Raw genomic sequence first — 17,917 nt, forward strand, 5'->3', positions numbered from 1 at the left:
AGGAGCCTTGCAAGCTCTGACGATTTCTTCTGGAAATGTATATGTAGTCGTTCATGTGTTCATTGTATTTCCAAAGCAATTTTGTCTGTACAGTACATACATTTTCACAACAGCATGAATTGTTTTATATTCACTCTGCAAAAAAATCACAGAAATTCTGAGCAATGAACAGTCTCTTTAGCACGCATCAGATGCATCCTGTTGAAATTGACTGCACATTCCCATTAGCCTGATGCACTCTGGTGCCCAAATTCTTTGCATGACTTCATTTTACACTGAAAAGTCGTCTTTGTCTCCATTTTGACAATATTGATTTGATTTAGCTTTTCTGTGGTGTGTGTGTGATTTGTGTTCACCATCAGGTGCGTAGCAAGAGGGATCCGGGACAAGTATGGCGGACGAGCCAGCAGAAATGGAGGTGTCACAGGAGCTTTCCTCACTCTATTTGAACAGCAGCCTCCAGAATGATTACGCAAACAACAGTAACATCACCAACCACACCAGTGTCACCTACTACCCTTACTACCAGCACTCTCTAACTGTGGCTGCCGCCCTGACCATTGCCTACCTCTTCATTTTCCTGCTGTGCATGGTGGGAAATGGCTTGGTGTGTCTGATTGTGCTGGAGAACCGACGGATGAGAACAGTCACGAACCTCTTCATCCTCAACCTGGCCGTGAGCGACCTTCTGGTGGGCGTTTTCTGTATCCCGACAACCCTTGTGGACAACCTCATTACAGGTAACACACACAAGAAATAAAAATGAATGAGAGCGGGAAAAAAACATCATAATTCTGTCCTTTGCCTTGACCACTTCTTTAGCTATAAACCTTCTTTACTGCTCATGGCAAAAAGCACACCTTTTGCGCATCTCTTCACAGAGCAGGTCTCTCTTATTACTCCGTTGAACCTCTTATCCACTGCATTACGGAGGCTCGTACATCATTCCCACAGTTCTAAATCTAGTGCTAATACTCATGCAGCATTGACCTATTCTGACATTCACTGGCTGCAGCACAGATGTCAATTCTTATGTTTGCTCTTGCTATTGGACTTTGGCTCTATAGAACAAAAAGGCTCTAATCAAATGCCGGATTCGAGTCAGAACAGCAAAAGCTTTCATCTCAATGTGTTTTGCTGGTTGGCGCATGTCCTTCCTTGCACATTCTAAGCAACAGGATTCACTTTGTCACACAATGAGGACAAAAACATACTTCTAGGACTTTTGCAAAAACAGATTTGTCTGTGTGCACTAGCCTGTTTTCTGGATCAGAGCCGAGAACAGTTCACTCCTTGATAGTTCACTCAAAAATTTTACATTTTACTCATGTCGTTCCAAACAAGTCTTTCTTCTGCAGAACAAAAAAGAAGATATTTTGAACAGTGTTTCTGCCAACCTAATCTCATGACATCACCTGTGAGAACTTTTTCACAAGATGCAAAATACTATGTTCCATGACATATTCGATGAATTCGGAACAGATGAACATGCATATGGTATGTTTTATATGATGTTGGTTTTGTACGTGTCACAGCAGTTCTGACTTGAAATGTCCGTTGAGTGGCATTGTAACTATTCCTAAATTATGTTTTAAAAGAACATACCATCTGCACCACAAATAAACCTCACTGATAGTATGAAGAAAAGCGAATGTGACTTAAAAACGCAATTGCAAGCATGGCGTTTTAGCTTGTTTTTTGATCTCATACTTCGGCTTTCATTTTGAGTAATTTCTTTTTTACAGGATTCGTAATTCCCAAGGATTCTGCATTCTTAGTCCAATTCTGTGCCGGCTCAGCCACCAAGCAAGCTTGTTATGTCTGGAAAGCGTAACATATAGTGTTCATTTCTATTGGAAACTACAGTGATATGTACTTATCGGTACATATTTTGCGTCTTGCGGAAAAGTTCTCACAAATGCATTTATGTCTTGATTTCAAGCTTCAGCTGCCTCACAATGAAAATCAATGGGCTCCAAAAGAACACTGGACCTTAAGGTGTTTTGTTGTTGTTGTTGTTATTATTAACTAAAACCATAATAAAAATAAATTAATGCTAAATAGGAAAATCTAATTTAAAAAAAAAATGACAAAACCACTTAAAGGCTTTCGCCGCTAGTGGGGGCATATTCAAAATAAACAAAGAAACAAAGGCATAGTTTGATGACGTCGTAATTGAATGTGGAATTATGGGAGATGCTGTCATCATCTCCACAGCCATCAAGACTGAACCAAACTAACCTAAACCAAAAGGGGGAGACATGAAACAAACCAAATACACTAGAAACACAGGGGGAAAACACTAGGAAAACATGACAAAACAGGACACCAGGGGCCTCATTTATAAAACTTTCTTACGCACTGATTTGATCTTAGAGTGTTCGTACGATCAAATCCACGTCAAAGTACAGACTTATAAAAACCGTCTTTGACGTGGAAAAGTACTTATCTTCACGTCAGATTCCAGCTTGGCGTACGACCGTTTCCTTGTGGTAATGCCTGGTATTGCAGATAGTTCAGCCTCACTATAATTTGATTTCTTGCGCTCCTTTTTACTAAGTTCTTAGATAAAATCAAGGATGTTTTTTACGCAAGTCTTTATAAATGAGGCCCCAGGGGCGGAGTGGGGCACTAAAATCCACCGGGAAAATTCTGACCGCACCGGCCCCATCCCCCCCAATTAGCCCAAAATTTCCCAAATTATCTTAAGAAGTACTAAATACTTTTTAGTATATTAAGTATAAAATTAGTGTGTGAAAACAGAGTGAGTATTATTTAAGTGCATTATGGAAGTGCACATTTTTCCATTTGGGGTAGTTGCTGTTACACTGTCTTTGGTTTTATGTTGATTACATTACTCAACCACCGCTGAAGCACCTTCACTGCCATTTTGCATTTTTATAGAAATAAAAATAATTTACTGCAGTTGGAAAATGTAAGCTACAATTCTAAACTGAAAGCATCTGACAACAGGGTTACCATGTCTGTATGACATAACTAGCCCAATGGCCAGTCAAGAAGAACCCAGAATAGTGCACTGACCATATCCCAAATATCAAAACTTATATACTTAATTTCCATATCTAAAATACACATTTTACAGTTGTGCACATTGATCATAAACACAGCTCAAAGGCTTCCTACCAGTAGCACTCCCAAAACCTAATATCCAGCATCGTTTTATCATAGGTAGAACGCAAAATATTTAAATACAGGCATTTTATTGAAATTTAATTTCTGCAATATTTAAAACCTTTAAATAACTGGGGGAATGCAACCCATGGCAACAGTTTAAAAGTAGACCAATTCCATGAGGAAAAAATGCAGACTTGGCAACCCTGCATCCAACACGAGCTGCTGGAGTTAATGTCATTGCACACATCAGTACGAAATTTTCGTCCGAGATTTTTGCACGTTAAAAAAATAAATACAGGTGAGGTTATGTTAATCGAGTTTAGACACTGCCTCTGAAACTTTCGTCATAAAAAAAAAAATCGGATCATGTTTGATTTTCTGCGTTTTTTCGCATCCATAATAAGCATTTGATAGGAAAGGATGGCGAATATGAGAAAACTAAAAAAAAAACGCATGCGTAAATCGGACTCAGTGTGCAATGACCTTTAGATTTAACTGATCATGGGTCGAAGTAAGGAGAGATGACTGAAAAATAGACCAGGCTGGAGGATTTGCTGCTCAATCTTGTGCTCACTGACAAATATTTATAATGTGCTGCTCCCTTTACACAGAGTGCGCGTTATCGCAAAATCGAAAGTAAAAGTAAACAGCGCGAGCACTGCATATTGAAAGTGCGAAAATTATTTACAATATTACAATGTTTGCGGGTGCGGCCAGTAAAAAAAAAAAAATATGGTGCTCAACTAAATATCCTACAAATTTTGTGATTGGCTATGTAGTGTGGGGCTCGGGTGGGCCAAGCTTCTGATTGGGTGGGCCAGGCCCACCCTGGTCCCCCCGTGGAGCCGGGCCTGATTCACGGAGAATTTAGTAACGTCAATGATTCTAATAAGCTCATGCCGGTTGCGTTCGCCTCGCGCCCGCCCAATTTGTGATCCGCTGTGTAAATCCTTCGGCTGATTGGCCGATTGCCACTCCGCCCCTGCAGGACACCATACTGACAGTAGTATATTTTTAGTGTTTTCTTGGCTCACATAAAACTTCAATGCAGTTGAATGGACTGTGAATAAAATCACATCTGATTATCCAATGAAACGCAGCAGCGAGGAAATCATCAAGTCTTTTTTAAACTTGTGCAGTGTTTGCTGTTAGCAGTCTGGAGAGATTTTCATGCCTCTTGCCAATTGTACATAAACAGGGAAAATGCAATTACCACAATAGCATTTTGCACATTATACCCTATACATGACCTTTAGCTGGAGACGCAGTTCAACAAGCTGATTAAGTAAACAGGCAGTGACATCACACCAACATTCAAAACAAAAAATGCTTGGCCATCTACTGTATGCTGGTCTTTTCAACAGGCCATGTGCCCTTACACTCCCCAGTTTATTTTCTCTCTGTACAGTATTTTGGTGTCTTTAAAAGCATATAAATATTTTTATAAGATTTTTTTAAACAAAGCAGGTGGCGATGATGTAATCATCAACATTTCTATTCTGTGCGCTGGAACAGTTGCAGCAGATTTTGCCCTTTGAATCTCCTCTAGTGCAGTGACTCAGAAAATTGCACTTAGGACTGCAAGACTATACATTTGCTTAGTGTGGAGTAAAGTTAGTCTGCCTTTTTCTGTCTTTTTATAACAACCCATTTAGTTTCCACAAAATGTTCTTGTTAAAATGTACTCACATGTTTTCTGATGAAACTATACTGTTTAGCCTGCTGAACATATTTAGTATTGACGTCCCCAGGCTCTGTGTGGCATCCTGGTTTTTTGCATTGTTTTGTTTGCCTGCTGTGCTCGGGAGGCAAATATTCTTCTTCTTCATGCTGGTACATTGTTTATAATATCCAAATGTAGTACGTTCCTGAATACTTCCAACTGGTCTGTTCAGCAGACCATTGTCTATGGCAGCGCTGTATAACTGGCTGTTCATCTAAAAATCAACATTTCCTGTCTCTTTGTGGTCCGTCCAAATCAGATTAAATGAATTAAACTCAAATGGATACTTCATGTCCAATTAGATACATATTCGTTAAATACCCATATAATAAGCAGGATAATGCACAGCAGAGAGTCATTACCACAAAATTGGTCAGGATAATACAAAATCCCAGTCTTTCTCTCTGGGTTTATTTTTTTGCGATAATGACTGCTCATTGTCCTTTACATTTACTTCATCAGCCCTCTGTTAAAGCTACACCTGTGTGCTTTTCTAGAGAACTAGGAGCATCATCTTTGTACGTGACTCACCAAAGTGTCCATAGTGATAAGCTCACATGTAGCATCTCTAATTCCCTTAGAGATGGTCACTTCCTCCATGAGATATAAAAAATAGCACTATAGCTATAACATTTTTCCTGAGCATATAAACGAAATTCTTGAATATTACACAATTACTCCCTTGCATATTGTGAAAGCGCATTAGTATAGCGCTTCAGGATGTACAGATGCTCCAAAGATAAAAGCTCTTTTTCACTACTCTGACTTTCTTTTTCTAGCTACATTTATATGTATGCATTTAGCTGGGGCTTTTATCCAAAGCGACTTGCATTGCATTGCATTCAAGGTACAAGGTACTTATCAGTGAATCATAATTTCTGGTTGAAAACATTGTGCATGCCTATTGTATGGTGGAAGATGGGCACAAGTGTTTATGCTGGACTATGATTGCATCCTTCTTTTCTCATGAATTGCCTCCAGGGAGAACAGAACTTGCTGTATTGATCGCTTTCTTTATAAGCACAGAATAACCGTGGGCTACTGACATTTGTCACTGGCCTCTCTTTTTCTCTGTCCTGTCCAGATGTCTTGATGTCTCTTTCAAACCGCCCGTCCTGGCTGTCCAAAACCTGTACATTATGGTGCTCCAATATAGGCCCACACAGAATCTTTCAACACAGTTGGAAGGAGTTGATCAAAAGTGACAGTAAAGACGTTTACATTGTTACAATTTTTTTTTTTTTCAAATAATGCTCTTTTAAACTTTATATTCAACAAAGAATTAAAGAATAAAAACAATGGTAGCACTTTATTTTACAGTCTTCGTCTGCATGTACATACTATGTACTTTTTATAGTTACTAACCCTGAACCTACCCCTAAACTTAAAGGGATAGTTCACCCAAAAATGAAAAGTTGATGTTTATCTGCTTACCCCCAGGGCATCCAAGATGTAGGTGACTTTGTTTCCTCAGCAGAACACAAACAAAGATTTTTAACGAAAACCGGTGCAGTCTGCCAGCCTTATCATGGATGTAGATGGGCACCAGACCTTTAAAAGTAAACAAAAACATGCACAGACAAATCCAAATTAAACCCTGTGGCTCGTGACGATACACTGATGTCTTAAGACACGAAACGATCGGTTTTTGCAAGAAACTGAACAGTATTTATATCATTTTTTTACCTTTGATGCACAACCACATCCATCTGTCACGAGCAGATAAACATCACATTTTCATTTTTGGGTGAACTATCCCTTTAACCTCAACCCTTGTAGTTACCTTTTATTAATAGCATGGGTGTCACTAGACCCTTTTTACTAGGGCATGTGCAAATCTCAAATTTGAGTTATAATTTACTTTTATAATCCCGAAATAAAGACATTAATCTATATGCAACAACTGAATTAATGCTTCTAAAAGCAACTCAGTTGCTGAAGACAAACTGGCCCATGCACGCAGATATCAATGCCCATATAATTATATTATTTTACATCTTAAAAATTGGATGCATTAAATTATGAAAGCCCATTTCCACCACTAAATAAAAAATAACAACAGGTTATTGTGACATTTTCATCTCACAATTCTGACTTTTCTCATAATATAAACTTGCAATTGCAAGTTATAATGTCAGAATTATGAGATATAAAGTCAGAATTGTTGAATTATGTCTCGCAACTCACTTTATAACTTGCAATTGTGAGTTTATATCTCCCAATTCTGAAAAAAGTGAGAATTATCTCAGAATTGTGAGTTATAAAAAGTCAGAAATGCAAGATATAAGAAATTAATAAATGTAGACTTTTTCCTCATAAAAAATTAATTTCTCAGAATTGTAACTATATTTTTCAAAATTGCGAGTTGCGAGTCTTTTAATTCTGACTTTATAACTGGCAATTGTGAGTTTATATCTCAATTCTGAGAAAAAAAAGTCAGAATTGCAAGTTTGCATCACAATTCTGAGAAAAAAGTCACAATTCTGACGTTTTGTTTTTCATAGAATAGCGTGATATAAACTTGCAGTTGTGAGTTATAAAGTCAGAAATGCAAGAAATAAAGTCAGAATTGCGAGAAATAAAAACAGAATTGCTGCATTTATAAATTCAGACTTTTTCAAATGCAAATTTAAAATCTCACAGTTCTGACTTTCTCAAAATTAAAACTTTATTTTTCAGAAATGCGAGTTTGTCTTGCAGTTCTGACTTTATAACTTGCAATTATATACAGACACAATTGCAAGATATAAAGTCACAACTGACCTTTCACAAAAACTTTGCAACTTTATTTCTCAGAATTACAACTTTATATCTCACAATTCTGTCTTTGTAACTCACAATTGCGAGCTGAATTCAGAATTGCAAGTTTGTATCATGTAAAGTCAGAATTGTGAGTGAAAAGTTGCAATAACCTTTATTTTTATTCAGTGGTGGAAATGGGTTTCCATATTAAATTGATCTGACAAGGCATCTGTAAAAATAATGCTAATGGTATATAATGGTACAAAATAGTTCTCTTTCAATACATGCTGTTCTTTTAAACTTCATATTCATGAAAGATTCCTGGAAAAATAATATCAGCTTCCACAGCACAACTGTTTCAACTCTGACAATAAAACACTGCTTCTTGGGCACTAAATCAGCATATTAGACTGATTTCTGAAGGCTTGCATGACACTGTAGACTGGAATAACGACTGCTGAAAATTCAGATTTATCATCATAATGTACTAAAATACATTGAAATAGTAAATAATAGTTTTAAATTGAAATAATATCTCATAATGTTGCTGTTTTTTAATAAATAAACAGCACAGGTAAGCATTCTTTTAAAAACATGAAAAATGGACTATGACATCAGACATAATCACTGACACAGTGTTGGATAATGGTCATGTGTCCTTGTGTAATTCCCATGAGTTCAACTGATGGCAGCTCTATTATACCTTAGTAAATTCCCAGTAAAAAACATCTGAACAGTGATTGAGTGTCAGTTTAGTCCTGTTCCATCTGACAGCATAGAAATTTGCATCAGTGGTTGTATAGTTCCCAAAGAATGCTGAGAAACTGAAAGAAAATGAGGAGCTTGAATTATTGGATAAAGCGTCTGATGAATGCATTACTGCTACAATAACTGCTGTCCTGATTAAAATCATATAAATGATCTTTACACACATCATTCTGGAAAAAAAATACCATCTGAATAGTGCTAAAACGTTTGTTTACTCCTCTCCTGTCCTGGTCTGCGTAGAGGATATGCATTAGTAATTGTATAGTTCTCGGAACATTTATTTACATTGTTTTACTTTGTGTATCTCACCTTTCAAAGAATTGCCTTTCATTGCTTGCTTATAATGTACTGGAAAGAAACAAAGCCAGATCTGTCAATGCAACCTGATTACATTCATAGCCAATTGCATTGTAATATTATTTCTTCTACTGCACTGTATTATTATTACAGGGCATTTCACAGAGTGTCTGAGTCATTACCTTTATAAGTGAGTCACTGCCCATTGAGTTATTAGCAATAGAAGTGAAAAGATCTTTTAATGTTAGTGGAAATTCAGTATTGTAACACAATGTTAACAAAAAATGGGGGCTGCTGAACCTTTTGTCCTTGGCCTGGGCTGTTGTGAGATAAAAAAAAAGAAAGAAAAAAACTACATCTTTAGAAACCCTACAAAACTTTGCAAGCATCCTGTGTATGTAGAAAAGATTTAAAAGAATCTTCTTTAACTCCTCTTATATTACAGTTGCAGCACTGAGCTCAGACGTCCAGCTGATAAAACCTGAAGAATCTTTCACTCTCTCCGTGTTCAGCAATCTCTCACCTAAAAAATGTGTGTGTGTGTGTGTGTGTGTGTGTGTGTGTGTGTGTGTGTGTGTGTGTGTGTGTGTGTGTGTGTGTGTGTGTGTGTGTGTGTGTGTGTGTGTGTGTGTGTGTGTGTGTGTGTGTGTGTGTGTGTGTGTGTTTTGTGTAGCACAATTTACCTTGTCAATCATTTCATATTTTTTTTCTTTTCCTCCAAGGTTGGCCATTTACAAACACAGTCTGTAAGATGAGTGGTCTGGTGCAGGGCATGTCCGTGTCTGCCTCTGTGTTCACGCTGGTGGCTATCGCAGTGGACAGGTCAGTGGTGTCATCACATGGTTGAATCTCACAAAGCTTGTCAAGAACATTTCAAAATCAAATTCAAAGAAATATTTTTCTACATTTTTGTATTGTGACATCATTTTCATGACAATTGGGTACATTTTATTTTCTACATTTTACATAGAAAATATATATTATTTCGTTTATAACAATATGACATATTCACCAAGGCTGCAATTATTTAATTAAAATACAAAAAAAAAAAGCTGGTATATATATATATATATATTAGTGGTGGGCCGTTATCGGCGTTAACGTGCTGCGTTAACGTGAGACTCTTATCGGGCGATAAAAAAAATATCGCCGTTAATCTATTCTCAAAGTTGGGTTGGGAGCTGGGTCTAAACTACGCAAGATATGATGACTTTCACCTTGATATTTTAGCACGGATGACGTATACCTAGTCGAATTGCACTGTAGGAGGCGAGAACGAGTCTTCAACTTCTGTGAAATTACCACATCAAATGAGACGTGCAAACATGGATGCAGCTATGAAGCCGCTTCAGGGCAGGTGCGTTGCTAGACCCTTTTTACTGGGGCACGTGCCCCAGTGAAAATCTGCTGTGCCCCAGTAAAATCTCAAGTTTGAGTTATAATTTACTTTGATAATCCCGAAATAAAGACATTAAACTATATGCAACAACTGAATTGACGCTTCTAAAAGCAACGCAGTTTAATGGAAGACAATGCACGCAGAAATCCATGCCCGTGCGTGTCTGTGTATTAAACGGCACCGCGCACGTCGTGCAGCCTTTTGCGGAGAAGTACTTGGTTACACAAGTTTGTAGAGGTAATTGTGTTGTAAATGCAATTGTCAAGCAGTTTGTGATGCATTTTGGAAACAGGAGATGAGCGCCTGGTCTAATGCGCCACCTGGCCCGTTCTCGAAGACTTACTTTTAGTCATTATTTGGGTAGCACACATATTCTGAAAATGCCTTCATCAGAATTCAAATTAGCCATTTTAATCTAGATTAATCTAGATTAATTCCAAGATTTAATCTAGATTAATCTAGATTAAAAAAATTAATCTATGCCCACCCCTAATATATATACACACACACACACACACACACACACACACACACACACACACCTTTTTCCTGAACTTGAAAGTGTCACAGACTGGAATAATGCTTTACATTTCCAGTCTCTGGTGTTTTTAGTCAAATGAACATATTTTCCAAGTCGATAATATACCATTAAACCTATGAAAATGGTTTTAAAAAGCACGTCACCATAGTTTCATCACTACAGTGCCGTAATGACCGTATTTTTATGCATAAACGTACCTCTCATAGTTCAATGTGCAGGAAGATGACATGAAGCACTGAGATTAGCTGCATTAAAAACAGATGAGCGCACATATATCCATATATTTTGCCAATTTTATGTGTCTGACTTCCAGGTCTCATCCGCATACAGGTGTTTTTAACTGTACAAAACAGCTAGTTTTGCTGCTTAATATTGTAAATTTGATGTTTTGTCATTTTTTTATGAACAGTTTTGAATTATGAACAGTTGAATTATGAACAGTTTTAATGTTTGGTGCACGTTGTTATTCTTGTTATTTCCCTATAGCGGCTAATAAACTGGAAGTCTCACCCCTAGGTTTACTTCCACATCAAAGTAAAAAGGTGGATGCAGTTTCCAATTGGGGTGCATTTTGCAGGATTTTGTCCACAAAATAATAAGAGCACACATTATTTTATTATTTCACACAGAGTGTTTTAACTTAAGTTGTTTAAGCCAAGCTTGTTACATCCAGAATTGAAACATATGGAGTTTTTTGTCATTTTTTTATGAACAGTTTTGAATTATGAACAGTTGAATTATGAACAGTTTTAATGTTTGGTGCACGTTGTTATTCTTGTTATTTCCCTATAGCGGCTAATAAACTGGAAGTCTCACCCCTAGGTTTACTTCCACATCAAAGTAAAAAGGTGGATGCAGTTTCCAATTGGGGTGCATTTTGCAGGATTTTGTCCACAAAATAATAAGAGCACACATTATTTTATTATTTCACACAGAGTGTTTTAACTTAAGTTGTTTAAGCCAAGCTTGTTACATCCAGAATTGAAACATATGGAGTTTTTTGTCATTTTTTTATGAACAGTTTTGAATTATGAACAGTTGAATTATGAACAGTTTTAATGTTTGGTGCACGTTGTTATTCTTGTTATTTCCCTATAGCGGCTAATAAACTGGAAGTCTCACCCCTAGGTTTACTTCCACATCAAAGTAAAAAGGTGGATGCAGTTTCCAATTGGGGTGCATTTTGCAGGATTTTGTCCACAAAATAATAAGAGCACACATTATTTTATTATTTCACACAGAGTGTTTTAACTTAAGTTGTTTAAGCCAAGCTTGTTACATCCAGAATTGAAACATATGGAGCTGTAAAGTGTACGAAAAGGATTACACATGCTCACTGTTTTACAGCCTTTTCGAGTTTAAGTTCATCAGTTTCAGTTTAAATTCATTCAGTCAACAGATTTCTGTTGCACACTGCTGTGATATGTACTTATTGGTACGTATTTCATGTCTTGCAGAAAAGTTCCCACAGATGTGTTTTGGTTATGAGATCAGGTAGACAAAACAAGCACTTCATAGGAATTCCTTAAGCTTACTGCTGCTACTATTGCAGTCAACAACAGCACAGCTTACACCAATGCACATTTTTGTATTTAGTTATACTGAAAATGTCTGTTTAAATTCATTCAGTCTATCTTTTTTACAATGTTAACATGGATTTCTATGAAGACCAAACAGAGAGTACCCAAATGGAGTCCAAATGGAGAAAGTGAATTCTGAAATAGAGTGGACAAAAATACTTCATTAAGAATCACTATTGAAATTATTGAGAATTTAAAAAAAGAATACTAAAAAACGATGCATTAAAGTCATGTCAATATGAGGGTTTAAAAAACCTTAATGGTCCCAGAAAGCCCTACTTTTCTTTATTCAAAGTATCTGATGTCATCATCATCCAGTCTGTCTGGAATGACATAAAGAAACAGAACAAACTAAACAGACAGACTAAATCCAGAAGAACTGTGGTAACGTCTACAAGATGCTTCAAGAAACCTACCTGCAAAGCTATAGTACTGTTTTAGGCACTTGTGTGAAAATGCTGTAAAATTAGGATTTTAACTATCAACATTTGGTGTGACCATCCTTTGCATTTGAAGTAGCGTTTGCACTAGATGCACTTGTGCATAGTTTTTCAGGTAGCTTTGCAGGTAGGTTTCTTGAAGCATTTGGAAGGAACATTAGGAATCGCTATTGAAATGATTGAGAATTTTAAAACAAATCTAATAAAAAACAATGCATTTAGGTCAATTTAGGGGCTAATGTGGTTAATTGCCATAGTCACAATATAACAATGCATCTTAATGAATCTTAATGGTCCTAAAGCAGCCTTACTTTTCTTTATTCAAAGTATGAAATCTTATTTTTTTTCCTTCATTTGATTTTGAACTGAAATTTGACCTGGACATTGTGAGATTCACCCAGTAAGTGGTTCAGTGTTTTAAAAAAGGACCACTGATTTAATATAAAATCAAATCCTGTCTGAGAAAGAGTTTTTTTCTGTTCAGAATACAGTGGTGGCTAAAATGATTAGAACATTAGTTTTTCACCAGCTAGAAAATGGTTTTAAGTCAGTTATTTCTATGTTTTGCTGTAGTGTGTCAGTAGGAAATATCAGTTTACATTTTCAAACATTCATTTTGCCAAGATTCAGTCTGTCTGGAATCGCATTAAGAAACAGAACAAACTAAGACAGACTAAATGCAGAAGATCTGTGGCACATCTTTAAAATGCTTCAAGAAACCTATCTGCAAAGTTACCGCTCTGTTAAAGGTCTTAGGCACTTGTGTAAAACATTGTAAGATGAGGATGCTGTTAAAAAACAATGTCATAAATAGATTTTTTTTAATCAATTAACACCTCTTTACTAAATTAAATGAACATTTTGCGTCACCATCCTTTGCCTTTAAAGCAGCTTTTGCCCTAGGTGCACTTACGCATAGTTTTACAGGTAACTTTACAGATAGGTCTCTTAGTCTGTCTGTTTGTTTTGTTTTTTCATGTCATTCCAGACAGACTGAATGATGATGAGATCAGATGTCTCTGTGGAGCACTGGCTGTCAGACTCCTTGACTTAAAAAACATTTTTAGCTGGTGAAAATACTAGTATTCTAATCATTTTGGCCACCACTGTATAGGTTTGCATAAATGCATATAGTTTATCTATTTATGATAAAACAGAGTGAATAATAAAAAGGGGAGTGAGACAAAGACAACATTTATAATGTAAGAGAAAGAAAATAATTACAGGATTAACTCACACTGGTATATATAGTTTATGCCTGCTGGATTTCTGTGATGAGCTCTGTTCCAATCTCTTCCAGGTTCCGTTGCATTGTGTACCCCTTCCAACCCAAACTCACCCTGCTGGTTGCCAAGGTGACCATAGTGATGATCTGGGTGCTTGCGGTGGTGATTATGTGTCCGTCGGCTGTGACGTTAACTGTGGAGAGAGTGGAGCATCATTACATGGTCCACAATGAAGACTACAACCACACATACCCACTGTTCTCCTGCTTTGAGAACTGGGCCAGCCCACAGATGAGAAAAGTCTACACCACCGTCCTGTTCGCACACATTTACCTCATTCCTCTCACCCTGATCACGCTTATGTACGGACGAATCGGGATCAAACTCTACACCACCTCTGTGATCTCCGGGAACGATCAGCACGAAAGCGGACACACTCACGCCTCGCCTCCAGCCCCTGGAGCCCATCAAGAAGGCAGGCCCCTCATTTCCCAAAAGAAGATCAAAGTGATTAAGATGTTGAGCATCGTTGCTTTGTTATTTACACTCTCCTGGCTGCCTCTATGGACCCTGATGCTCCTCACGGACTACGGAGGTCTGAATGAAGACGAGCTGGAGTTGCTGAGCGGCTATGTGTTCCCCTTCGCTCACTGGTTGGCTTTTTCGAACTCGAGTGTCAACCCTATTATCTACGGATATTACAATGAGAACTTCAAGAGAGGCTTTCAGGCGGTGTGCAGGACTCATTCGTGCTGCTGCGTTGGAATGACGGTGAGGAGTGGAATGCGACAGAAAACTCAAGGAGACGTGAGGGATCCTGTGGTGAACACCAATCCTTTGAATTTCACCGCAAGGAACAGGGTGTACACCGACGGCGATATGAAGTCCTCCAGGTCATGTCTGGAATTGGAGAACAGGAGAACTGGCCGGCTTTGTAATAACTCGGTCTGCTCGAATGACACAGGATCCAGTGCGGGATCTGGGATAAAAGGGGTCACAAACCAAAAAATCTTTCAGATGGAGGAGCCAGAGAAAATAAGTCCCGTCAGGGTGGGTAAAAACCAAGCCTGGGATCAATAGATGGATTATTCATGCCATTAACTGACTCAGGTTGTGGGCAATTAAGACTTCGCAGATCTTTAACTTGCATTAGATTAATCAACTGACGATTAGATGAAGTCAGTCCTAAAGTCTTAATCTGTTCTGTGAAAACACTGGAACATAATTTCCCTCTCGAAGTCTGAACGAACTACTTTTTCTACAAAGATAACATTTTGGACTCAAAATTCCCAATTTTTGTTTGCAACAAAGTGCAATGGCCGACGTTAAAAGAGGCTAAAGTCATATAAAACAAAAAATTGTATAGAAAATCATTTGTTTACAGAGATTATCACCTGCATTAAACTTTTCATATTTAATTTGATAACATTTCAAATACACTCTCTAAACAAAAAGGTACAAAAGCTCTCACTTGGGTGTTAGCTTTTCAAAAGGTACAACGTTTTTACCTTATTTACGCCTAAATGGTACATAATAATATCTTATAGGTACATATTACTACCTAAAGTGTACATTATAGTACCAGATTGGTACAAATTACTTCAGAAAGCTTTTGTACCTTTTTTCTGAGAATTCATGTAAAAAAAATGGAAACACCCTTGCAGCCTAAACATTCAACCAAACAATCTGTGGGCTAATTGGTGAAGGACTCAGTTTTAAACATTTCTGATATTTGAATCGGAGTCCCTGAAATGACGTTTAAGCCAAACAGTTTTTCTCAGATCAGGAGACAAGCTGCGCTCACCAAATGGGCCGTGTTTGCGCAGTTGCACAAATGTTTGCCTGAAATGTGCATTTTTATATTGTGTATATTGTATTTGTATTTGTCCACTGTATGTGAATGAGCACCGGTGTGAAAACCAATAGAGTTAACCGTTTAGGGTGAATACCAAAGGGGACAGATGCTATTATATTATAGCTACTGTAGAGTGAACAGAACAGCAGTGCGGTGAAGATGCAAGGTATGAGTGCAATCTGTGATTATGACTCAAATGTTTATATTTTAGTGTTCACTGTGTGTCCTAATTGGTCCGCGCCAAGTGGCTTACAGTATGTAAGACCTGGCTTTTGCTTTAGTGTGTTTTGGTGTCTTATTCTATTCTTAATGCTGTAATAGCAAGATGAATGTACTGTAAATGGACTGTAAATCAGTGAATGTGAATGTGATCAGTTTGTTTCATTATCTCTCTAAAAAGTGTAAATGAATAGCCATTACGTCTAACTGTGTTCTTGGGCTTTGCACCAGCTCTTTGAGAATGGTTATACACAACAGCTCTTTGTCACACCACTGAAGACAAGCTTAATCCAACAAAGACCAGAACACTTGGCGCAAACATGAGAGACAAACTTATACACATGCAGTGATGAGAAGAAATTTAAGAATGGGATTACCTTCGGTTCATGAGTTTGAAATTAATTGGCCAAGCCCCACAGGAATTTGGACTGGGTTTTGAACTGGAATGACACAAAGAGGAATTTATTCTGCAAACTGCATAACCTAATAGGAACTGCATAAACACAACAAAGCAATTTTTTATTAATTATGCCTGTTTATCCCCAGATAAGTAGAATACTTTTTCTATACTTACAGATAAGGCATGTTTCTAAAAGTTCAATTAACACGGTCAATAAGATTGTATTTGTGAAATAAATTAATGTTTTTAATCAGCAAGGATGCATTAAATTGATTTAAAGTGACATCATTTTAAATAAACTTTCTAGTTATCAAAGAATTCTGAAAAGTATGAGGGTTCCACAAACAGTTTTCAGCGTTGATAATAAAAATAAATGTTTCTTAAGCAACGAATCAGCATATTAGAAAGCTTTCTGAAGGATTGTGTGAAAAATAGAGTAATAGCTGCTGAAATAAATTGCATTTTACAATATATTCAGATATCAAATTGTAATAAAATGTTACAATATTGCTATTTAAGTGCATTTTAATCAATTAAAGGCAGTCATTAGCATGGGAGATTAAAAAAATGTACTGTCCCCAATCAACAGAGCAAAAAACAAAAACAGCTCATTAACAATTTAAAGAAAGAACCCATTTGTAACATCTAAATTACATCTAACTGTTCCTTGCCTGTAAAATGTGAGTACTATACTACAGCACAGTCTAAATGATTGACTTTCTCATCATCTTATTTTTTTTTTTTCAACCAGTTGGGTTCACCTTGGGCCTTTTAGATCTTTAAATGGCATTTATTGATTTCATGACATGGAAAAACTGGTAGCTGTGCTGCAGCAATGCTGAAATGTCTTTTTTAGAAATTTCTAGAAAGTGGTCAGGTTTGATTGATTCATTCCTTTCGGGTGTCAGGACATTAATGACAAAAATTAAAAAAAAAAAAAAAAAAAACATTTAAAAACATTTGCATTGCTAATGAAGCACATAATTCATTACAAATCGAGCTTTTTTTCATCAGAAACAATCATAGTCAATGTGGGCAGCACTAATAAATTACTTATCATTTTAAAAAGCAATTACTTGAAAGACATACACGTTCGCCAGTACGCACAGCTAGCTTACCATTACAAACAAAAGGGTTTCTAAAATAATGACCAATTATAAAAGGACTCATGGCAAGAAATTAAATTAAATATTATCCATATTTTAACACATTTGTTTTATGGCTTTATTACATGTCCTCTGTGAGTTCTGACATCTCTTGTCACCTCTCTGCTGCCTTGTATCTAGAACATTACACCACATAATTTAATAATAATTACACATGACCACTTGTCTAAATACTAGACTAGGAAACCTAATTCCTTACAGTTGAACTCATTAAACTGATTTCCCATTACAAAGTCACTCATATACTAAGACAAACAGAATAAAGAAGAATTAAGGTTTACTGTACACTCACTGTCAGTGCACAGTCCCTGTGACATGTTTTATATAAATATAAAATATAGGGCTCTCTACAATAACAACAAACACTGCAAATTACTTTGAAGCAAATTGCTTTTACTATTGAGAACTTTCATAACCAGATGTTGA

General features: G+C 36.9%; 1 protein-coding gene across 1 annotated transcript; it reads left to right on the plus strand.

Annotated features, from left to right (window-relative positions):
• The first annotated feature begins 391 nt into the window (after positions 1–391).
• On the plus strand, positions 392–15,169 carry npffr1l2 (neuropeptide FF receptor 1 like 2). The gene is made up of 3 exons (XM_073840811.1): positions 392–740; positions 9,388–9,487; positions 13,926–15,169. The coding sequence occupies exons 1-3, from the start codon at positions 392–394 to the stop codon at positions 14,929–14,931; spliced, it is 1,455 nt and encodes a 484-aa protein (XP_073696912.1). The 3' UTR covers positions 14,932–15,169.
• The last annotated feature ends 2,748 nt before the right edge of the window (positions 15,170–17,917 follow it).

The sequence above is a fragment of the Garra rufa genome, chromosome 5 (genome assembly GCF_049309525.1).
Source record: "Garra rufa chromosome 5, GarRuf1.0, whole genome shotgun sequence".
Lineage (NCBI taxonomy): Eukaryota > Metazoa > Chordata > Actinopteri > Cypriniformes > Cyprinidae > Garra > Garra rufa.